This window comes from Crocuta crocuta, unplaced genomic scaffold (assembly GCF_008692635.1).
Source record: "Crocuta crocuta isolate KB4526 unplaced genomic scaffold, BGI_CrCroc_1.0 scaffold35, whole genome shotgun sequence".
NCBI classification, from domain to species: Eukaryota; Metazoa; Chordata; class Mammalia; order Carnivora; family Hyaenidae; genus Crocuta; species Crocuta crocuta.
Genome location: NW_027530625.1, coordinates 2,692,437 through 2,717,926, shown reverse-complemented (window position 1 = coordinate 2,717,926; position 25,490 = coordinate 2,692,437). Strand labels below are relative to the sequence as shown.

Below are 25,490 nucleotides of genomic sequence, written 5' to 3'. Positions count from 1 at the left end.
TCCCCCAGCCAGCTCGAAGGCAAGAACCACTAATTATTCACCTCTGTGGCTGGGACATTGTTGACGCTCAGAATATGTCTGTTATATGGACGTGTGGATTGCGTCGTAACATCGCCTGTCCTTTGATATCTGTGCTGACATGCTTGCCTTGGTGACCCTTATTCATCATTTGTAGACTATTTTTATAGAACCTAAGCCTGGGGAACCTTAGGAATCCTGGCTGCCGAACAAGTTTCTAATCTTGAAGCTTAAAAGCAAGCTATTTAAACAGATACGTGCCCTCTCCCACCCTGCATCCCTGACTTGGACACACATGAGAAAAAAATATAACATCTGCTTTGACGCCAGCATTCCCCACCACCGTGTATCTCCCCTTAATGGGGCTGTTAGGCTGTTGGGACCCTTGGCCTAGGGCTTCTACTTTCACCTCACCGCAGCGGTCTCTTTTCCAGCCTGTGCTAGCAAGAACAGCCGCCAGCACTGAGCACTGTGCTGAGGAGTCCAGGATTGTCTCGTCTAATCCTCGCAGCAGCCTTCTGAGGGAAATTCTGTTGTCCTCATTCTACAGATGAGAAAATATAGAGTTCAGGTAACTTCCCCAGGATGCGTATCTGGCTGTGTTACTCCAGGCACCTGGAGTTTTCTGCTCAGAACCCAGAGTTCCCTCTTACTGACTCATATGTCAGCCTTTTCTGGCTACAAGAAGCTCTTTCAGATTAAAGCAGCTCTTTAAGCTGGTGAATGGGAAATAACTGACATGAGGGCACATCCATGGAAGTATTCTGCCTTCAACTTCCTCATTTTTCTCCAGACGGGTTTCTTCAGACCCTCACACTTGTTCTGATGCTCAGCAGTAATAACCATAGGTGCATTCATTTATCTCTCACTTGAATCCAAAGAGCATTCGGATTATATACATCCTTATAGTAGGATAAAGATACATGTATTGAACAACTACATAAAAGGAAAAGGAAAATAAAAATCCAGAGGGTTAATTGTCCCAGAAATGAGTGCCCAGTCAGCACACTTGGGTCACATGTTTAACGCCGAGCTTCCTAACAGGCAAAGGAGAAAGGGAAGCTATCAGTTAGTTACAAGATTCATGTTAAACATACATGATTCATGTTAAAGATACAAAAAAGCAAGCCAGTTGCTCCAAGAAAGTGCAGCTTTTCCTGAAAGGTCTGAAGGAAGTTTCTCTGCAACATCTTTAGAAATAAGATGCAGAATGCTTGAGACGATGGTCTCTTTCCTGGGGCTTCTGCACTTGCTTCCCATTGCATTTCAGTTCTCAGCTGGCTCTCAGCTATTGAGGAATTGTATGCTAAAACCTTTTATGTTTCAGCCAACGATTGAAGGGATAGAGGAAGCTGGACTGACCATGTGTGTATCCACCATCCAACAGATACTGTAATTTTCTTGGAAACTTATGTGCTGAGATGTTTGCCTCAGGTTTACAAAATCCCATAAAAATCCTGCCTGGGTATTATAACTTGGAACCTCTCAAAGTGCCCAGAGCGGTATTTTGTTCCTAGACTATCCGGTGACATGGTGTTACTGCAATAAATACATCTTTGGAGGGGCGCCTGGGTGGCTCAGTCAATTAAGCGTCCGACTTCAGCTCAGGTCATGATCTCGCAGCCCGTGAGTTCGAGCTCTGCATCGGGCTCTGTGCTGACAGCTTGGAACCTGGAGCCTCCTTCAGATTCTGTGTCCCCCTCTGTCTCTCTGCCCCTCACCCACTCATGCTCTGTCTCTCTCTGTCTCTCAAAAATGAATGTGAAAAAAAATTTTTTAATAAAATAAATACATCATTGGAATGCCCGAGCATTCCTTGTCACTGCATAGTGACTGCTTTGCGGAATCTTCCTTTTATGTCCACATCCACTGTGAGGTAGAGGGCATGTGGCTTCATGTGCAGCTATGACATTTTAAAGCCTCTTTCAAAAGGTGGATGTTGCCTGGAGAGCTATGTCCTATTCAGTGTGAAAGAGACTTTTATATTTTATAAAATCATTTCCTTAGCAAAAATATATTATTAGAAACTGACCTCACAGCTTGTCTTTTTAAAATGGTTTTGGCTGCTGTTTTTTCTTTTTTCCTACGTCAGCTGCCTGAAAATTAAGCATTTGATAGAAACTATAAGTTGATAGATCTAGCAGGTCTGGGTTGTCATAATCTTGACTACCATCACCAGACTTTTATTAAGAACTTGTTATGAGGGAGGTGATGTGGTTCGCACATACTGCCGATTGCAGGCTAGGGCAGCCCTGGCTACGAATCCTAATCCCACCACTTCCTTTGGATCCTCGAGCCAGTTATTCAGCCCTTGTAAGCCCCAGTTTTTTCCCCTGTAAAACAGAGTTCATATTCTTTACATCCTAGGGTGACAAATCAGATGATCTTTATAAAAGGCCTGGTAGAGTACCTGGCACATAGTAGGCCCTGTTTATGTTATGGTCTCTTAGTTTTGTGATAGTCCTGTGATGAGGATGTAGATGACAATTGACACTAAATAGTATCAGACCCTGCTCTGCTTTACAACTATTAACTCATTAAATCCTCAGATAGGCCCAGGAGGTATTATTATCTTCCCATTCTACAGATGAAGAAACTGGGAGAGGTTGAATTGCCCCAGAGTCCTACAGCTAAGCTGCTCAGCCAGGACTAGACCAAGACAATTTGACCCCAAGTCCATGCCCTTAACCAGCAGCTTATGTTGCTTCTCAGACATACCCTGCCTCTTGTTACATGTACGCTTGAAGTTATCAGTCTGGCCTTTTCAGGGGAAAATGTATATGACAGTCTTTCCATGTGAGAGGTCTTCTCCACTGTTTGGGCAAGAATTAGGAGAGAAGTTGATATTTGTAAGAGGCAGTTTTCCATTTGGGTTTTGATCTCAAGTCTCCTCTAGAGCTTAACCGCCCTGTCTTCCCTAAAGTCAAGACCCATCAGTCTTGCTAAGTTCATAAATGCGTTTCCAGGTTGGTCTTTAGCTTTTATGGAAGAGCAGAGGGCGTACCCAGGGCAGAAGATGATACTCAGAATTTCAGTTAATGACAAAACTGGGTACACATAGGTATATTCTTAAGGAAAGATAGAGGGAGAGAGTCTTCCTGGATGGATGGAAAAAATAAAATGATCCTGCCTTCATAAGAACCCAGGACACAGCCACTGGACAGGATATTTAGTATGTATGGATTTCATTAAAATAAATTATTTCAGATCATTTTCATTTTGAATTTATAGAAAACCACAAGTTAAGTGATTCAGAACCCAAATGAAACTACAAATCTACAAAAATCTATACTTACGGTATAAACTATGGCCTCTTTATAGTTAGCCAGTAATTTATAGTTTGCTAGAGGAAGAAAGGTTCAAAACCCACAAGCTTTAGAGTTTAAGACCCTTGGGTTTTATTTCCCCTGTCGTACTTCCTACCTTTGTGATCTTGGGCAAGTTACTTCACCTTGCCAACCTTCGGGGTCCCAGTCTGTCAAATGGGGATAATAATATTTGCCTCTTAGAGTTGCTGTGAGCATACACTAAGGTAACATGTGTAGAGTGCTTGGCATGTAATGGCCATTCAGTAAGTGAGAACCATCATCATATTAAGGTTCAAGGAGAAAGTCCTAAAGCTACTTTCACAAAACAAACTATTTTAATAGAAACATCTGCAAGACCTAAGAAACAAGAGAGTACATGTTGAATGACGGCAGTTATGACTTTGGGAGTGGTGCCGGGGCTCGTGTTTAGGGACAAGGAACCTTTCCTAGTTCCCCCTGCTCACCCCCTGGATTCCCTCATCATGTTTCCCAGACAGCTGCAGAGACTGAAGGGAAAAGAGTGCAAAGGAGACCAGCCTGAAATAACCCTGATGGAGCCAGGCCTGGGCTTCCAGCGATCAGGAAGGGGGTGGCTCGTTTACAGTCCACCTGTCAGCAGACAGCTCCAAAAGCCCAATCCCCTGTATACTGCGCTCAGAGTCAGACTAAGCAAGCCTCAGTTACAGGGTTACTTAGGAAAAAAATAGCAGTCTATGTAAATGGACAAATGTCTGGTTTGATTAAATTATCATGTGTGAAATGCCATATGTGTGGTGATTATGGCATCATCAGAAAAATGGTGTAGTAAGAAATCAGAAGACTTGAAAGTATATGTGATGTATGTTAAATTATAAAAGTAGCCTTTATTTATCATAGGAAATAAGACAAATACAGAAAAACACTAAGGAAAAATAAAAATTCATCATCCCACTATCCAGTACAAGCACTATTCACATTTTTTTAAATTTTCTCTTTTCTAGTTTTTTTACTATTCACATTTTTTAATGTTTGTTTATTTTTGAGAGAGACAGAGATAGAGCATGAGGGGGGAGGGGCAGAGAGAGAGAGGGATATATCCAATCTGAAGCAGGCTCCAAGCTGTCAGCATAGACCTCGAACCTCGAGATCATGACCTGAGCCAATAACTGACTGAGCCACCCAGGTGCCCCAGCACTATTCACATTTTGGAAATAACTTTGCAGTCTTTTTGCCCCTTGTGACTTTACATATATTTTTTCACAATTGCAGCCATCCAGCATACATTGTGTTCTAATTTGCCGTTTTTGTAAAATAGCATGTTATAAACATGTTTTATAAAATTAAGTATTTTTGTAATATCACTTTTAATACCTTTACGGTATTTCACAGTATTTGGTTTAATCATCCCGTGTTGTTACGTCTAGGGTGTTCCCAAATTTGGGCTGTCATAAAAAAATGAATTGTTATAGCTTGACTTTGTACCTGATTTCACTGTAAATTCATAGAGGTGGATGTGTTGCTGGGAGGTACTGGAGATGGGGCAGCCCAAGATGGTGTAACAGGCCAGTGCCTTAGAAAGCAGCTGCCTAGGTTCATCAGTGACTCCTTCCCCTCTAATGGGCTGAAGAGGCCCACAGCTACGAAAGGTAGATGTTCAGGAGGGGAGAGGAGAGGGTGGGTAGGAATCTTCTCACCAACTAAGTTTTCTGAAAGTTCAGCTGGGCACGATTTTCCTGTGATCACTTCCACCAGTGACTGTGGAGGCATCAGGAATCAGCAAGAAACATGCCTGGTACTTGACAAATGTCACTGGCAGGTGACAGATACTGGAGACTAGGAATTACCTGTATTTCCATACCTTTATTTGCTAAATCTTTTTTAAATGAAAATCTGACTGGTGTATAATGTTGAAAAGCAGTACCCTCTTGACCTGAATATAGCATCTTAGACTTTGTAGGAATCATGCAGGCTTCTGAACATGCATTTGCATAAACGGTTGTATAAACGTTGTGAGCATTATTTACTTAGTAAAAGTTTAAGAGCTATGTGTAGTGTAAAAAAGACTGAAGGTGTGTAATCATTCTGAGAATTGCTAATGAAATACCAATTAGAGAAAAGAGGGACTTGTACCATGAAACTACAGTGCTCTCGATGAACACAGAACACTGGGGAGGAAAATGACGTGGAGGAGGTGAGTGAAATGCCCTGACTGCTGAGGGAGAGGCACTGGATGTGAATAACAACAAGTTGACAACAGCTGAAGAACATATCTAAAAATACGTGTTCTGCCCGGGAGCCCTGGAAGGCCTCTGATGCTCTCCTCAGATCTCCCACACCTCTCCTCTGTCTGACCAAACATGCCTTTCAGAGTCAAAATAATAAGACCGTTTCTTACAGCTCTAATCTTTTCAATAACCATTAACAACAGGAGTAGTCTTTTGAATCTGATCATTGGACCCGTTAGGTTTATCTGAGAACAAGATTGTCATTTGGCTTGACAAAGAAATACATGAATAAATGTATAAAATGTCACAGTGTTTTTATTAGGATCTGCCAGAGCCCCCTATGTGACATAGGCTGGCTAGTATTCCTGGTTTCCCGTATTATTGAACCTGTGTCTTTGTATTTTCATGAATGTTTCAACAAAAACATGAATCAGCAGCTACTGTCTTTGTATCACTGTAACCCTGAAATCAGAGATTTTTTTTTTAACCTCACCTGCTTTTTAAATTTTTTTGAATTTTTGGGCTGTCATCATGTTAGAATTCTACACATACTATATCCCTGCTTACAACTGATTATGCATTATTATATAATGATTATTAATAAGTACTTCTGTAGGAGTGCTTCCTATGAGGCAGGTGCATTACTAAGTATTCTTCCTGCATCATCTGTAATCCTCACAATAATCTTTCAGGTATAAGCATTCCCCCGTTATGTATTAGGAAACAGAAGCTCCACCAGCGTAGGTTACCTGCCTCCTGAGAAACCAGGTAACCCTGTTGTGATTCCAGGTCGGTCTGACTCAAAAGCCATCCACCTCTTACCTCTATTGGGGGAGCTGAGCAAAAACAGAGCTGATAATAGAACAGACAAGTGTGTGAAACCTTATGGGGAAAAAACCCCAAACTCTTCCTTCTTGGATAGCTAAGCCCTCAGACAGACTTCAGCATTTTCCTAATGCTTTTCAGCTTTTTGCCAGTATGTGGTATTTTTTTTTCAATGTTAACTTCACTGTTTCAGACTTCCTCCCCTCCTCCTGCCCCTTTGATCTTCCAGGCCCTCAGTACCGCCTGGAGAAGCAGAGTGAGCCTAATGTCGCCGTGGACCTGGAGAGCACTTTGGAGAGCCAGAGCGCATGGGAGTTCTGCCTGGTCCGCGAGAACAGTATGTTGGCCTCCTCGCTCCATGCCCGCTTTGTCCATTGCAAACATGCTTAGGAGCCCCGTGTCTGGGAACACTCACTGGCCTGGCTTCCCTCGGCAGCTTTGAAATGACTTTGTTTTCCAAGGTGCATCTCAGCCTCCGTGCCAAAAGTGTGTCCCAAAGTGAAATGATTGATTTTATGCATTTGGGTAAAAAGTCTGCATCCTGTTTAGCATTCTGTGATTAATATTTTTCTGTTAAACTATATCTTCCTAAGTTAGGAGCAGCCCTGGAAACTGCTTTATTTAGAAATAAATATGAGGCCTTTTCTGAGGAAAGACTATTTTATATATAAAACAACTGGGCCCTGTCGGTATCACTGTTCAGACTTCCAGTTTTAGAGAATTCTGTTTGCGTACTTCTTACCAGGAGGCAATGTAGTGGTCCCCAGAACTGTGCTGTAAACCCTTTTAAAACTTCAGTTAATTTCTTTCATTTTTTTTTCTCTAGTTTCCAAGTTGTGAATCTTTGGCATCACCTCCTCTATACTCCCAGTGACTTAAGGGACAGGTGACATGAAAACTGAGATTATGGCAGCCAGTTCTCCACGGTCATTCCTGCTTTGGGGCATTTACAGAGCCTGTTTCTTCTGTCAGGAACACATTTTCCCCCACTCCAGTTAACTGTTTGTCACCCTATGTCTCCGTTCAAGTGTCGCATCTTCAAAAAGGCCACCTGTGATCTCCCTGTCCCCCATCACCTAAACCGAGTCCGTTCCTCATTTGGGTACCCTGTTAGGTTCTGTTGCAGAACATACTACTTTTGCTTCATCATATATATATTTCTGTTTATATATTTTTCTCCATGATTGATTGTCTTCCCCCACTAGATTGGCAAGTCTGTGAGCACGTCCTTGACTCATACCAGGTTGTTCCTCAGTATTTCAGCAAGTATTTGTTCATCATCCACTATAGGCCAATACTGTAGGAACTTAGTAAAGAAAGAAAGAAAGAATGAATGAATGAATGAATGAATGAATGAATGTCAGTTTTTAGTCATGTCACCAGCCCTCTAAGCAAGACCAGCCTGCTACTCATTGACCAGGGGCCATGGCAGAGGCATGCACAGAGTGGTGAAACGTGATCTTGCACTTAGCAACAAATTCTCAAAGGTAGAAGGTTGGTATCCCTACGGTCTGCAGCCAGTTATACATATCTTACATAAATATACAAAGAAATAAAAATTAGATCCCCAGTTGCTCCAAAAATTCAAGTAAATTTAACAAAAAATCTTTATCCCTATCAGTAATCTAAGATGGAAACATTTTAAAGCAACAATATAACTCTTTTCATCAATTAAATAAGCCATGTATTTCAGAAAGAGTCCTTATTGCTGGGGAGAAATAGGCATATTCAAATACCAGTGACTAGGGTAAGTTAATATAACTGAAAGTATCAAGAGACCTAAAAATGTTTTCCCCAGCATTTCTTTCTTTTTTTTTTTTTGCCTTTTTAATTTTTTGAGGTTTATTTATTTTTGAGAGCATAAGCAGGGGAGGGGCAGAAAGAGAGAGAGAGACACAGAATCTAAAGCAGGCTCTTGGCTCTGAGCTGTGAGCACAGAGCCTAACACGGGGCCCAAACTCATGAATTGAAGTCGGATGCTCAACCAACTGAGCTACCCAAGTGCCCTTCCCTGGCATTTCTGCTTTGGGAAATCTATCTTAAGGAGAAAAAATCTAAAATGCAAAAAATATTTATGTGTAATGATAGTTGTTAGACATCTATGATGTCTAACACTAGAAGAGTAGTCAGGTAAATTAAGGTATATCTCTATATTCGAAAATTGTGCAGGGCATCACCTTTTGGTAAAGGCAGACTAAGTAATTTGAACAAATTCTCCCACTGAAGGTAACTTAAAAAGCTGATTTTTTTAAGCTGATTAAAGTACATAAATCATCACCCTGAAGTCATCAGAAAGCACAAGAAATAAAATAATGTTCTATATCTGGAAGAAGATTGAACCAAAAGAAAGGAGATCAATACCTAGGAACATTTTTGTCCTGACATCATCTGAATTTGAGGACTACAATATTTAAAGAAAATTTTACAACCTTCAAATTCATATGTTACAAAAGAAGAAAGGCCAAAAAGTAATAAGCTAAGCATTTAGCTCAAGAAATTAGAAAAGAAACCAAATAAAGAAACATAAAGAGAATAAAAGGAAAGAAGCAATAAAGAGCAGAAATTAATGAAATAGAATATTTAGGGACATCAAAACCAAAGTTCTTAGAAAACACTAATAAATTACTAAACCTCTGGTAAAATGGATCAAAGACAAGAGAAATAACAGAAACAAATAGTAATAAAAATAAAAAAGAGGTATACTTTTATTATCTGTTTAAAAACTACAGACCCTGCAGCTATTAAATAATAAATTATTTTGAAAAACCTCCATACCAAAAATTGTGAAAATGTAGATGAAAAGGACACATCCCTAAAAAAAAAAGACAGCTTACCAAAATTGACAGAAGAAACAGAAAATTTGAATATTCCCATAACTATTTTGAAAATGGAGTTCACGATTAAAAACCTTTCCATAAAGAAAACTCAAGTCTAGATGATTTCGCTAGCCGGTTCTGCCAAACACTTCAGGAAGAAATAACTCCAATCTTACATCACCCATTCCAAAGAAAAGAAGTGACGCTCTCTGATTCATTTTAAAAAACTGTCTCAGTCTTATTACCAAACCCTAATAAAGACCATACAGCACAGAATTAAATAGATGCAGATATCCTAAACAAAATAGTAAGCTGAATTCAGTATTATATTAAGGGAATAATACAGCATTCCCAAGTTGGGTTTATTCAAAGAGTTCAAGATTAGTTTAACATTAGAAAAACGCAGTCAGGATAATTTGCCACAATAGCAGATTAAAAGAACAATCATCAGGGTGCCTGGGTGGCTTAGTCATTTGAGCATCCAACTTCAGCTCAGGTCATGGTCTCATGGTTTGTGGATTCAAGCCTCGTGTCGGCTCTGTGCTGACAGCTCTCCCCCACTCACCCTCTGTCTGTCTCTCTCAAAAATAAACAAACATTTAAAAAAATTTTTTTAAAAAGGAAGTCACTTCAGGAGATGTGGAATATTATTCAACTGTTGTAAGTTGTGTTTATGAAGAGTTTTCATAACAGGAGAAATAACTTTAATGTAATATTAAGGAGGAAAAAATGTCAAGGATACAAAATAAGCACAGTGGACTAATATCAACTATGTAAAAACAAAACAAAAAGAAAAGAAAGTGTCAAAAATATGAATAGTGGTCTCTAGTTGGCAAGATTCTGTGTAATTCATTTTTGTTCCTCTTTATACTTATTATACTTTCTGGAGTTTTCATCATGAGCATCCATGACTTTCTAAGAAGAAAAGCAATAAGGTCAGATTGATGTAGATAAAAGTTACATAATGAGAGTAGTTCTTAGTTTAATAGTCCTTGTGACGCTTGAAATCTCCAACCATGTGCAGTGCCACATGATGGCACACCAAAGGGAGAATTATAATAGCACGCGTCTTTGTAACTTGCTTAACTAATTTTTTTTAACTCGATGTAAGTGGGTAATCCCTACCTCGCTGTCATTTTCTTTCATTCTTTAAACAATCTAGTCCAAAACAAACTGGGGAAACTGATTCACAGATAGGAAGTCTGTAGTAGATTCTGTTTCTGAATGTTGACTCCTTGTTAAATGATTAAGAGGAGATGTCATTTGTTAGCATCTTCCTGAATTTGTTGGATGTGTAATACTTCTTCACGTAAAAAAAAATTCCTCAGATCACAGAGTGTCTCTAGTGAAAACTTGGCCTCTCTTCTCTCCCCTAATTCTCCTTCCAGAGACCACAGTCGTTTCCAGTTTCTTTGGTGTCTTTCCAGACATCGTCTGTATATGTGCAAGCATGTTCTGATTATGGATGTACATACTTACACACATATACATGCTCACATGTGTGCAACGTACACGTACATTTGTACTTCCCCTTTTTAGAAACAAATGATAGCAAACTTACCATTAATGTTTTTTCATTTTAACAATACGCTGTAGAGATTATTTCATGTTAATCCACGTGTTGTTCCACATATAAATTCACCTCTTTCTGTTTTTTGTCTTTTTTTAAATCTTTCACCTCTTTTTTAACTATGCCACAGTATTTCATAGTATACATGATTTCAAATCTGTTTTGTTTTGCTTTGTTTTGTTTTGTTTTGTTTTGTTTTGTTTTGTTTTGAAGATGAGGCCCAATCTTCATTCTAGGAGAGAGGCACTGTGAGGATTGGTAGATAAAGCTTTGAAATCTGGGCTCTTATTCTCACTCTACTTCTAAGCATGAGCACAGTCTTAAATAACTTGTGTGACATCTGTGAGCCTCAGCATCTTAAAGGATTTGCAAGAAATTCCAATTGTCTCGCTCTGAGTCAAAGTCACTGTGTTCATGAAAGAAGCCTTTCCCAGCACTTATAAAAGGCACAGGCAGTCAGTGATTTGAAATCAGTGGAATATTATAACTAATCTTTGTAAAATGGAAGTAAAATTTTAAAGCAGTTTACTCCTTTTCTAGAGAAGGATTTTTAAAAATATTTTTTAATTTTATTTATTTTAAGTAGGCTCCATACTGGGTGGTCCAGTGCAGAACTTGAACTCACAACCCTGAGATCAAGACCTATGCAGAGATCAAGAGTCAGATGCTCAACCGACTGAGCCACCCAGGCACCTCAATATTTGTTTTATTATAAATAGAAATTGCAATGAGGAAACAAATATTGTTCTCCCAGTATTAAGAATAGTTTAATAGCTATATATTAAAAAGTTGGGGGGAAGAAAAAGTTGGGCTGAGACAAAAATATTTCAAAAATAGAATTTTTTTCTTTCAGTTGGTATGTTTATCAGGACAGGCTTGCTGCCCATAAAGCATTTTTTAAGTGTTTATTTATTTTGAGAGAGAGACCACGTGTGATTAGGCGATGGGCAGAGAGATTGGGAGAGAATCCCGAGCAGGCTCCGCATTGTCAGTGTTAAGCCCAGTGCAGGGCTTGATCCCGTGAACTGTGAGATCATGACCTGAGCCAGAATCAAGAGTCATATGCTTAACTGACTGAACCACCCAGGCACCCCCATAAAGCCATTATGGAAATGAACTAAATTGTGAACATCTATGAGGCAGTTTTAAGGGACTATGCTGTTAAACTAGATTAAGTAAAGGCAGTTTATATTCTGGCCCTGCCACTTGCTGGCTGTGTGACCTTGAACAAGTTACCTAACCTTTCTTGAGTACTTTATCTGCCCTCATAAGGTTGATAGAATTCAGTGAGTTTTAATAATCATAAAGCTTTTAGAATGGGGCCTGGCACATAATAAACACTCAATAAATGTTAACTATAATTAATAAATAATGAAAGCAGCATTCTGTGGCTGACAGAGCAGATGGGCCACAGATGTGGAGATCTGGAATCATAGACCTGTCGGGGTCCACGAGGAGGTGTGTGATGGGAGAAGGAAGTGATACAGAATGGAGTGAGGAAGGGGAGTGGAGGGCAGGCAAGTCTGTAATCTGTGTCATAAGATGAGAGAACTTCGAGGCAGGGTACTTTCCAGCAAATATGCTTTGGTGTTCCAGAAGAGATGTGTATATTATAAGTAAAACCATTTGATTGAGCACACCACCATGAAGGTGGATATAAGCCTTTCGGTTTTTCTTCCAAGTGGGATGGGCATACTTTTATATCAACCACATCAAAGGATGTTTTTCTAATGATTTGTTTAGGCCTTCTATCGTAAGCCATTGTGCTAGACATTTTGCAAATGCTCTCTTTTTCTCTCTCTTTTTTTTAAAGTTTACTTACCTTGAGAGAAAAGGTGTGCAAGCAAACACACATGTGCGAGCAGGGAAGGACAGAATCCCAAGCAGGGCTTGATCACACGAACTGTGAGATCATGACCTAAGCCGGAATCAAGAGTTGGACACTTAACCAGCTGAGCCACCCAGGTGCCCCTACAAATGCTCTTGTAATTTTCATAACCGCCCTACAAGATACTATTCTAATTATGGAGAGAGGTTGTGACTTACCCAAAGTTAGCTAGCCAACGAATGACAGACCCAAAATTCTCACTCAGCTCTTTGATTCCAAAGCCCACCCTGATAATGTTGATAGAATAACCTAAATTTTCAATCCCAAGAATTGTGATGACAATGGTCTTACACACTCTGGGAGAGAAGCTTGCTAATGAAGCTGATATGACAAGAGTTTCTGCCTGGGGACTGAGAGCTAACATTTGTGCTTGGATCTTGGCTTAAATAAGAAAATGACAAGCCAAAGTCCTTGAGCTTTCCAGTTTGGATTCTTGTCTGATAATCTACTACATCCTTCAGCCAACTGTCTGCCAGAAGCTGGAATCAGACCAGAAGGAGGCAGGAGTACATTTTGGAGAGGATGTAACGTTAGAAGACTTCCATTCTTGTCCAAGCCTCTATATAAATCCTGGCACCAAACTAAGCCTCAGTTTCCTTTTGTGCCAAATGTTGCCAGTGACCTTTTCACTTACCCACTGATCGTACGTAGTTAGCCCATCCAGGTCCTTAGAAGAAAGACGCAACGTGAACCTACTTATTCTCTGCACTTTAAGAGAGAAACTTGGAAGTTTTCCACCGTCAGGGCTAAAATAGGCTTTATGGAGTACCACCAAAACGTCAGACACTGTCCTTAATGTTTGATCACTCAGTAGTCTTCCGGTAGTTCAGCATAGAGCTTTGAAAGCACTGTGCCTTCGCAGCCTCTGACATTGCACAACTCATGTTCCCTCTCCGAGCCTCAGTTTCCTATGTAAATGGAGGTGGTTGAGTCTGTTTTATAAGGGTTTTTCGAGGATTAAATGAGATACAAGTGCTGCCATAATAACCTTGTACGTCACTGTGCTCATCCTCCTTATTTTATAGAAGAAACCGAGGCTTTAAGGGATGATTTGCTCATGATCACATGAATAATGATGGAGGGGGTGGGAGGCTGGAAAACTGTGCCTTCTGTCCAGTAAGTCCAGCGCAGCAGTTGAATCTGATTATTTTATTTCCTAAGTAGAAGTCGCCATACAAAGAGGTTTCAATTGTTCTCTAAATGCCAGTTCATCCCCCTTTGATCTGTAAAGGAGACCTTCTATTATTTCAGTGCCTTACTGAAATCCTTAATTTCCTTAGTTTAAGGCTATCCTGAAGAAGGCCTCAACTCAAGGGGGACAGTCACTTAGATAAGTGGACTGTGTTAGGAGAGTGTCTCTGGGTCTTCGTCTGTGGGAGGCCTCTCTCAGTTTTGTTGGTTTGCCTTTGAAGACTGGAAGAGGAGGCAGCTCTGCCTAGAAAGCCTCCCCAGACCACTTCTTGGAGTCCGGAAGGGTTTCTCCTTAACCCAGTCTGATCACTGACCCCACTGGATGGATCACACTGGGCTATGACCACCACCACCACCACCACCCCTCACCCAGGGCAGGAACCATCCGGGTGCTGCAGTCAAGTATGGGTCATTCCCTTGGATGGGATGAGCCTCCTGAGTCCCTGACCTCTCCAGGCTTCTCAGAAGGGCTCCAGGGGGCAAGCACGTGATAGCTTTTAAAGACAATAGGGATTTGGGTGAGTATTTAAGCCTGTGTTTCTTCATGGTGGTACTGGGCCTGCCTCCCCCCGCCCAGTACAACTGAGTAAGGAAGGAAGGCGGGGAAACAGCCATAGGCAGTGAATGACTGTTTGCTAATCATGATGTGTTTCCAGCTCCTCTTCATGGTGCTTATTCATAGCAGGCTGATCCCTCCTCCTGTGTGTGCTCTGTGCCAGCCCTGGAGACTCCCTGGTGGTTCCATTTGGCTTCTGGAGGCTCTGCTTTCTTCAGCTACAAATTACTAATCTCTCCAATTTCTGTCATGTGACTTAAATACCAAGGCTTTAAGCCTCTTTTATTATACCACAACAGCAGTCTTTAAATGCAAAAGGAAATGTGATTGTGCAAATAAACTCTACAAATAGAAATGACCTGTGATGTTCATGGTAGGGATTTTAGGTTGAGTTACTGCTGAAAGCCAGCTATGTGTCTGGCTTTGGTTGGGGGGAAAGTATTTACTGTAAGGAATTTTCATACGGGTGAAGGTTTTTCCATGTAGATACTGGACAGTAGCTCCCTGCTTGCTGCATGCTAACAGAATTTAAATGAAACAGAAACGTTATCCCCAGTGTAAGAATACCTGTATGTCCGCACCTCTTGCTTTCTGGTTATTGTGGGCTGGTTGATATTGTGCTGTAGTGGGAAAAGCAAGATGTTCACAGGCCCGGTATGACCTTGGGCAAGTGCTTCTCTGTGAACTTCATTTTCCCATCTGTAAAATGTGATGGTAATCCCCATCCTTTAGGGCTGTTGGGAGAATTAAGCGAATCTGTGTGTACTAAAAGCGCATAGTGATGTGTAATGCACAGTGCAGGTGTTGACCATTTCCATTGTTTGTCTGCCTGTGTGTCTGAGACAAAGGGGAGCGCCTGTGCCCATACACCACAGCTAGTCCATTGCCTGTGTGCGGTGGCCTCTTCCTTCCCTGTTATTCCTGCTTTCCCTCTTAGACCTCCCACAGGCCCTTTGGCAATGGCCAGCACCAAGGGCAGGTGGTACCTAGGACAAAATGCTGACCTGTACTAGAAGCAAACTTGCACCCTGTCCACACCTACTTCTTCAGTAATGAATGTCTGAATTGTACTATGTGGGCTGAGAAATTCCACACAAATTGCATTTTTCTCTCTCCCCCTTTCTTGAAAGTTCCCCCCTTTTCATTTTATCATTAGGTAGTAATTAGTATTCAAGGGAAATTGGTCTTAATATATTGAAATTGGTTAAGTGCATTTAGACCTGTACCACAGCCAATGTCTTATTGGAAAATGTAATTGGGGACTCTGTGTATGTAATTAATTGAATTACAATTAAGAACTTTCATTAAGCGATACACTGGTACATTAGAGCAGTAAGGAAACATGTTTGACGAGCCACAAACCCTGTATGGGCTCTAAGTGAGGGCACAGGGATTTTTATCCCTTTGGTAAGCTCCTGGCCCCGCAGTCCACCCTGCAGCCCCTGACTAATGGTTTGGTGATGCATCAGGTGACATTTCTGTAGTGATTTCCTGATGAGAGGTGAGGTTCTTCCAGCATGTGTGACCTCAGTCTCTGACTCTGGAGTCAGAGAGAGAGAAAGAGTGAGAGGACCTCAGTGTTGATCAAATATTACGATTGTTAGGTATTTGGTCATGTCAATTGTCAAAAACCCCAGGCTTCTTTTCCTATGTTTTCAACAGTAACAAAGACACATTGGAGAAAGAGGAAACTGTAGGAATTCTGTCATCAACCTAACGTCCAAGCAAATCTGTAATGAACCAATGGCCCAGACCCTTGGATGGTCATGCTTTGTCCTCTAAATGGTGGTTGGTTTCATTCTGAGCACACATTCATTTATTCCTCCCCCTAACGTTGATGGCGTCCTCCTCCAGGCCAGCCACTGTGCTGAGGTGGTAGAAAGGAGTTGCACATCATGGAGCCCACAGTTGTGATAGTTGCTACAAAGAGTATAACAGAGTAGCTAGCAGGTGACTGGAGCATGAGAAGAGGAGAAAGCTTTCCTGCAGAAGAATAAAAAGGAGTTAGTGAGTAAGGGAAGAATGTTCCAGTGCAAGGGACTGCTCATATGAAGGCCTTGAGAAGGAGCTTGACGTGTTCAGGAATGAATGAGTGGAGGGGGATGAAATGAGCAAGGGTGAGAGCGCTGGGAGCTTAGACAGGGCTGCGTGGGATCTAGAAAGCAGAGCCCAAAGGCCCAGGTTCCATATTCTACTCTTAGAAATTCTACAAACCGGAAACTGTTTCTTTCTGATCACCTTATAAAACAAGATTACCCTGATTTATTGAGGGTCTGAAATCTCCCTGTGGAAAGTCTCTGACTCCAAGAGTTTAATCAATTAGGCCCTGACAGCAAGGATCCCTACCCTGATTGTTGCATGGAACATTCAGTGAAGGGCATATCCTACTATGTGATCCTAACGGCTTTGGAGAGATTACTACAGAGGGCATGCCTGCGTGCATGTGTGTGTTACAGTATATCACTTATTGATTCTTTTTTAGAGACCAGCAAAAATGACTAGTAGCCAAAGGGAAGTGTTTAATAGAAGAGAAGTTTGGGGCTTATGAGGCTTTAGGGACTTAAAAGGCCTTTAGAAAAAAAAATGTGATGGATGCAGAAAGCAAAGGGAGAGTTTTTCTCCTTGACTCACTTATGCAACCAGCTTGGAGTCTTACAGAAAGAGCGAAGAGAATTGGGTTTTATCCCTGATTCTTTGTTCTGGCAAGGCCAGGCATGATTGTGTTCTCCTTAGATACTGTTATGGCCCATGGATTTGTACACTCACAGCCCATCTAAGGAACATTTTACCCAAAGGGTTACGTGGTGGGTTATGTGGTGGGTAACAGCACATTTTTAGAATTAGACAGACATGGGTTCAGTTCTTAGCTCCAGCTTATACTAATTGCATGGATGAATCAGCAGGGTGACATTCTAAGCCTCATTTTTCTCACCTGTAAAACATGGATAATAATATGCAGCTTTTAAGGGCATTGGGAAAATTAAATGAGATAACATATTTAAAGGGCCGAGCCTGTGGGGCACCTGGGTTGGGTGGCTTACTGGGTCAAGCTCCTGACTTTGGCTCAAGTCATGATTTCATGGTATGTGAGTTCAAGCCCCACGTCTTTCTCTGTGCTGACAGTGCAGAGCCACTTGGGATTCTCCCCTTCCTCTTCCCCTCCTCTACACACTCTTTCTCTCTCACAAAATAAATAAATTTAACCTTTAAAAAAGATAAATTGCCAAGCATAGTATCTGGCGTATAGTAAACACTCAGTAAATGTTAACTGCTATTGTGGTGGTTGTTGAGGCAGGATCTCAGTCTGGTGAGTGGTCCGAATGGAAGACTAGAAATGGTGTGTTAGGTTCTGTTAACCAAGATAAATACAGGAGATGGTGTACAAACTCAGGTATACTGTTATGGTTAACCTGTGGTTGCATCAAACTTCATTCATGCCACCATCAGCACTTTTTGAGCATCAGCTTTGTGCTCTGTAGGATAGAATGTTCCTGCCCTCAAAGGAACTCATTGTCTAGAAGCAGAGTACAGATATTTATCACAAAAGAGACTTACAAGAACAACAGGGTTTCAGGAGAGGGATCAGGAAAGATTCTAGACTATACCTGGAAGTGTACATATTTTATTTTATTTTTTAGAGAGAGGGCGAGTGGAGGAGAGAGGAGGAGAGGGGTGGGAGGGAGGAAGGGAGAGAAAATCCCAAGCAGGCTCCATGCCCAGTGCAAAACCCGACACAGGACTTGATCCCACGACCTGAGCCAAAATCAAGAGTCAAATGCCCAACTAACTAAGCCACCCAGGTGCACTGAAGTGTATACATTTTAAAGAGTGGGAAGGACATTCTGCCAAATGGTATAACCTGAGCAAGATCCATTTTAGCTGAAGTGCAAGGATTGTTCTATGTCGGGAATAGCAGTAATGTATCAAGATAGAGTAGGGCAGGGGTGTCTGGATGATTCAGTTGGTAGAGCATGTGACTCTTGATCTCAGGGTCATGAGTTCAAGCCCAGTGTTGGGGGAGGGGTAGGAGAGAGGAGGGCAGAAGATGGTTTATTTATTATACAGCAGTATTTTACTGTGTGCCAGGTCCTGCAATGGATACTAGCTCTGCCTTTGAAGAACTCATCCTCTCCACCCCTGACCATTTTATTTTCCACTACTCTCCTTCATACACTCTTTGCTCCAGCCAAATGCAAACATTTGCAGATCCCTATATAAGTGCTCACACTTTATGGACTTCATGTTTTCCCCATACTATTCCCTCTGTGGGTTGCCCGTCACCATCATCTGGGAATCCTGCCATCCTCCTGTGTTCCTGAAGCACTAGCACAGTCCCACAGCTCTGGTTGGTGCTGGACTATTGTGAACTTGGTGGGATCAGTCAACAGCATCATCTTGCTACAGACCGTTTAACTTTTTTTAATGTTTTATTTATTTGAGAGAGAGATAGAGACATTGTGCGCAGGAGAGGGTCAGAGAGAGAATGAGATACAGAATCAGAAGACAGGCTCCAGGCTCAGAGCTAGCTCTCAGCACAGAGCTGGACGGGGGCTCGAAACCACGAACCGTGAGATCATGACCTGAGCCGAAGTCAGACGCTTAACCGACTGAGCCACCCAGGCGCCCCTACAGACAGTTTAAAGGAGAAGATGTAACAAAGGCCATCGTCGCCTTCTGGTTGAGTTCTAGAGTTGGCATTGATCTTTTTGGAGACGAGAGATTGAAGTTGTTTTAACTTATAAACTGGATTCAAGCTTTTTGACTTGGTCTAAGACTCATTGAACCATAAAATGAAGTGTAAAGTCCTGTGTAGTTTGTATCTATAAACATAAGACATCTGCCAGTAGCATACAGTGAATTCATCTGAACTTTGTTTTGTTTTTAAATAGGTTATTGTCAGGTTGGTTTACATATAACACCCAGGGCTCATCCCAACAAGTGCCCTCCTCCTCCCTTCCCCTCTCCCCCCACACCCATCAGTCCTCAGTTTGTTCTCAGCATCAAGAGTCTCTCATGGTTTGCCTCCCTCCCTCTCCCCCACTATTTTTCCCCTTCTTCTCCCCCATGGTCCTCCATTAAGTTCCTCCTAATCCTCCTATACGTGCAAACATATGGTGTCTGTCCTTCTCTGCCTGACTTATTTCACTCAGCATAACACCCTCAAGTTCCATCCATGTTGCTACAAATGGCCAGATTTCATTCTTTCTCATTGCCATGTAGTATTCCATTGTATAAATATACCACATCTTCTTGATCTGAACTTTGATTTATTGAAAGTTTAGTGCCCATTTGTCAGAAAGGAAGTCACGTATGTACTTCTGAGTTTCTCTCAGTTTCAGTGAACTCATGTATTTGAAAACATATTTTAAAGATAAAACAGCATTAGTTATAATTAGCCTTGTTCTGATCACCTGACAACAAGCCTGTTACTCTTATAATGTGTATCCACACTTTCTGTCTGTGTTGTTGTCAGATATGTAACTGTGCTTTCATGTCTCATCGTGAATGTCCGAAGGCTATCCAGGGACAATGAAAACATGGCATAAGAACCAATAAAGGCAGTGGCTCTCAAGCTACTTCGTCTTAGACCCCTTTACACTCTTAAAAATTATTGAGGGGGGGTCCTGGGAGGCTCAGTTGGTTAAGCGTCTGACTTTGGCTCAGATCTTGATCTCACAGTCCGTGAGTACAACCCCCACATTGGGCTCTGTGCTGACAATGGAGTCTGCTTGGGATTTCTGTGTCTTCATCTCTCTCTGCCCCTCCCTACTCACACTCTGTCTCTCTCTCAAAAACAAACATTAAAAAAAAATTATTCAGGACCCCAAAGAGCTTTTTTATACTGGGCTATATCTATTTATTAGGAATCAAAACTGAGAAACTTTTAAATACTGTGAATTTATTAAAAAGTAATAATAAATCCATTACATGTTAACAGATTTTTATGAAAATAGCTATATTTTATTTTGTTTTTTTATTTATTTGGTTTTCCATTTTCTTTCTCTGAAGAGTATTTATTTTTGTTCCATCAGGAAGATAAATTCTTGGCTAATTACCTGAACCAGTGGGCACTGTTTTATATTTTTGCAAACTTCTGTAGTATCTTAGAGAAGACATCTTGATTTCCATGTCTGTTGCATTCAGTCTGCTATAATACATTCTTCCAATTGTGGTATATGAAGAAAAGTTGGCCTAACATAGATATGTGGTTGGAAAAGGGAAGTGTGTTTCAGTAGCCTTTTCAGACAATAGTGGGTATTAATTTTCATTAATATACCAAAACTCAAATGATTGATTCTTAAAGGGTAGTTGCAATGTGGAATCAGAACCATATCAATAAACTTGTGCATTTATTATTACTTTGTGCTCTTGTAGGATAATAGGCATGAAAAGGCAAATAATATCTTACTGTTAATATTATAAAAATGGTATTGAGCTTATGGCCCTGTGGAATGCTTCTCGGGGATCACTCCCTCCCGTGGGTCCTGGACTGCACTTGAGAACCACTGATTTGTAGTTTACAGCTACGTACCCGGTGTCTCTCCTTGCTGCTCTTGTAGGAATGCAGTGAGGTGGGAGGGGAAGGAGAAGCACAGCAGAAAGAACACGGACTCCAGTGTTCTTTGACCTACTCTTGACCTTTGATGTCAGAGTTAGGATTTGAACCTACATCTCTGAACTCTGTGTTCTGGTTTCTTTCCAGTGTTTTTAAGCTCCAAGGCTATTTCCCAGCCCTTGGCTCTCTCAGCACCTCCTCTTTCTTCCCCGCAGGCCCTAGACTTTGCTTGCCTCCACTTTCCTCTTTTCTTGGCTTCCCTCTGTCCCTTCTTGCCCTGGCCTGGTTTTGCTATTAAGATAGATACCATTCCTGTTTCCTCCTTCCCGATTCCTTCCCCAGATAGCTAGGCTCCTTCCCCTCGTAGATTTTGCTCCTTAGACCTTTGCAAATTGCAAATGGGCTCTCTGTCATTCTTCCGAGCCTGGTGTCAGTCCATCTGGTGCTCAAGGCACTTCTAGGCCCCACCCCAAAATTTGATCTATCACAATACATCTTTGAGTTATTGCAGCTTGGGCGTTTTGACACGATACATTATGGTAATCCATGGCACATAGAGACATTAACACTCCCGACTTTGACAAAATACATTGTGAAGTCTTTGAAGGCACCATTACAATTTATCTTGTCATTCAGGAGGAGACCCAGTTCAGCATTAATGTAGATGAACACAGTGTGGCTTTTGTTTCATTTAATTGCTTGTGACCTTTTTAATTGCTAATTTAACGAAATACCAAAGGGTTATGTTTCAATTAAATTAACAGTTTGGGAGTGTTTTTTTTTTTTAATATGTTTATTTTTTTTTAAGACATTCTGGTTCTCCCAGCTTTTTACTTGGAGTAGATAAAAATGTGTTCTCTTGAACAGAAGTGGGTTTTTAAATGTGAAGTTGATATATAGTAATAATTTTAATATGAGAATGATATAGTGCCGATATATGGTTGGGTTCACTCCTTTCTAGAAGGATACGAACAGTAAAGGTATACATGCAAAGTCTAAACTTTTCTGGTCCAAAAACATGTTTTTGGTGTAATGCTCTGCTTCACATGTTTGTCTTTAGATATAAAATGCCTGTCATATGCACCATTTAGTGGGTACTTCTCTCTGCCTTGTACTATTTTGTGCTCTGTAGCAAGTTTGTAAGCTCCTAAAGATCAGGAACCCTGCATTATCCTCACCAGTGTGCTTCCATAGTCTAGCATACTGCTGACACGGGGACAGTAGATGCAGGTCAGATGGCTGACTGATCTGGACACACAGACATGCCCCCTCCGAGCGGCAACACTCCTGAGCTCTATAACCCCAAGAACAGAAGTTGTTCGTGTTCAGTATATGACCTGCTTGGGGGTGAGCAGCACGTACTGAGATGAGTGCAGGGCTGTTCCTTTCTTTCCTACTTCCCCAGGTGCTGTTGCCCTTCTAATCATAAAAGCAAACACACCCCTTATCATCTGGGACAAGGCTCAGAACTTACCCAAGTAACAGGGGGGCCTAAATCCTCAAATGGGATATGAATTTACACTGTTAGAGAGTAGTAGGTCAATGCAAGAAGCATTAGTGTGTTGAGCCAGCTCCAGCTATATAAGTCTTGGACAAAATTAATATAAAGAAATTGACAAGGCTTGCTGGTTATTCCATAGGTTTAAGACCTCTACTAAAATCCTATCATCTCATCTGCCCATTATTAACATTTCAGCAAAATATAAAGTTTTCATTAATCTCCCCCAGCAAATTTAGGAGTGAAAACTGGCACTTGTTTGAGCTTTTAGGACTACATTAGCTGGTGTATTAAACAAAATATGTCATTCTTCAGTAGCTTCTGTAAGAAGCTAAATCAATTTCCAGCCATATTTATGCACCACTTTATCTAAAAGCATCTGAATTATCATTTACAGCTAAGATGCTTTATTAGCAGCTGGCATTGAAATTGCTCAGTAAAAAATTATATGTCACGTTATAGTAATTTTTAAATTGGTTTTAATCCAACATCATAAAATGTAAAACTCTTAAGTGTGGGTTTTTTGGTTTTTTTTTAGTAATTGGCATTTTAGCATAATGAGCTGTTACCTCTTTCCAAATCAAATACCTACAATATTTAGAAAATACTAATTAGTAAAGAAAACAGAAGTTCTTAAGCTAAGCCATATCTAATAATGGCATTTTCTCAGATCAGATGACTTTAACTGATTTTTAAAACATGAAAGGATTTTAATATTTCACCAAAAATTCTCCACAGCTGTCATATATAAAAGGTTCTAAAAATAAAAATAAACACATCTTTGCAGTTCTGTCTCAGGAGAGTGTATATTGGGGAGAGTGAATGATTATTTGAATCTCTATAAATTCTAGCCAGCCTCTTGGTTTAAAATATGGACATTACCCAGAAGACAGACATGTTCGCAATGATGGCATTTCTGTCCAAAATTACAGATGTCCCAAAGAAACGCAATGAGGCTACCTACTGGCCCTCACAGATGATGAGTGCAGCTCTGGTCCTCGCGATGTGATGTTGGCTAAGTCGCTCAGCCCCTCTGATTCTCACCGTCCTGTGGCCGTGTCAGCTGATGTTCATGAGTACATTTTTATTGAGCACTTGCTTTATCCTGGCATGGTGACACTAGCAGGGTCTAGGCTGTAATGGTGAGTCAAGCAGTCACTCTGCCTGCTCTCTTGGGGTTTACAGTCCAGTGGCACAGACAGATAAATGACTGGCTGTGACAGCATTCTGCAGAAAAATGCCAGGTGCAGTGCTAAAGGGAGATGAGCTAGACCCAGGGAAGCTTTCCCTGAAATGTCACTTGAGCTACATTCTTCAGGAAAAATAGGCAGGACACCTGGAGGAATAGGTCAGGAGAGAGTGAAGTGGGAGAAGGGGGACCTGGGCAGAGAGTACAGTATAATAAGTACAGATGCTCAAAGATGGGACTGTGTCACAGGCAGTCAGTGAATGGCCCATTAAGGGAGAGGCTGCATCCTCACTCAGGGGGGAGCATTATTGTAGGTGCTAGAGTGGTCCAAGCTGGGAATAACTGTAGTGTTTGGAAATCAAATGCACTGTTCCTAATAAAGGTGTTCAGTGTGAAGGCATCAGAAACCAACTTTGACTTAAAGCTTACCCTGTAAACAATAACTGTGGGAAGGAAAAGCATGTAATTGTCAGGCTGCCAGTTATGTAACAGAATTTTCCCATTATATACTCAAATCTAGAGTTTTCCATTCCTCCAACTCTGTCCCTAGGAATTCTCTTTGGGTTTCTCTGCGAAGCCATCTCTGGGTGTTCAACACAAGGCTTAGGGCACCCAGCTCTGGTTGGCCTCTGCCACACAGGTGCTTCCCTCCCACTGGTGAATGGTACCAGCAGCCGCACCTTCAGACCACATTTTAAACTGGGGAATGGGAGATAATTTAGCTTTGCTTAGTGTGGACTCGGGCACATGACTTTACCTCTCAAAGCCTGAGATTTCTCATCTGTATAATGTAGAAAATTAGTACCCACCAGGTTGTCATGAGGCTTAAGTGCATGTGTGAAGTGCTTAGCACCATGCCTGATGTATAGTAAGCACTCAGACGCACTGGTTCTTTATGTATTATTCATTTATTTATTTATTTAGCACAATTTAGCGAGGGCATACTGGTTGCCTGCACTGCTTGTAAATGATACAGAGATGAATGAGAAACTTTACAGACCATCAGAAAGCTTCCAGATTAGGCCAGAGCAACCACTCCAACAATTCTAATGCAAGATTGAATGTGGTCCTCTCTGATGGTAGAATGAAAACAATCATGACTGCTATTTAGTAAGTGTATTATGGTTAGATTCTTTAAATACATTTTGACATTCTGTGCATGGTAAAAACTGGGGCTCAGAGAGATTAAAGTCACTTGACCAAAATCATCTAGCAAGTTAGAGGCAAAGGTAGGAATTGAGCCCAGGTCTGTCTGGCCCCCAAGTCCAGTATAACCAGGATTCACAACTCCAATTGCTGTGGAATTCAGGAGCTGCCTTGGGTGGAGTTTTGACAAGTCCAGGGTAAGATTAAAAGGCTACCACCTGAACAAAGGCCCAGCAGTAGAAAAACCTGGTCTTGTGTGCAGTCTGAGGAGTTTGGGAAGAGCTGAGAGAAGGTATGTCTGAGAAATAATAAGTAAAATTGAAACATTACATTTCAGCCAGATTATGGACAGCCTTGATTGCTTGGCTGAAAAGAGCACCTCATTCAGGAGGCCATGGGAAGCCAGGCAAGATTTTTGAGCACCCACCTTCTTACTTATCCCCAGTATACCTCTCAGGGTCCTGAGCATGCATGAAGCTCTCACGAAACAAATTATCTAAGCCTTAGAAAGCTTTATGAATCAGACAGTCCTGTGGTGGCTGGATTGCAGGGAGAGCTTCGTGGCCAGAAGGCCCATGGGAACACTGTTCCACCCGTCCAAGAGTGAGCAGGCTCGTGCTCTCACCCTTGGAGACTATAGGGTGCAAGATGGGAAGCTGATGAACACACGGTCTGAGAATCTTGGAAAGCACAAGATTTCTTCAAGAGCACGGATTACTTTTATG

The 25,490-nt window shown here is 41.3% G+C and overlaps 1 protein-coding gene across 8 annotated transcripts in view; it reads left to right on the top strand.

Moving 5' to 3' along the window:
* Nucleotides 1-25,490, top strand: part of MAPKAP1 (MAPK associated protein 1) — a 238,696-nt gene that overhangs the window by 169,837 nt on the left and 43,369 nt on the right. For 7 of the 8 annotated variants that reach the window (XM_077768234.1, XM_077768233.1, XM_077768240.1 and 4 more), the window contains one exon: nt 6,585-6,692. The exons of the other annotated variant lie outside the window; for it this stretch is intronic. In XM_077768234.1, the coding sequence (XP_077624360.1) occupies nt 6,585-6,692 (108 nt within the window). The remainder of the gene's footprint in view (nt 1-6,584; nt 6,693-25,490) is intronic. 8 annotated transcript variants of the gene reach the window in all.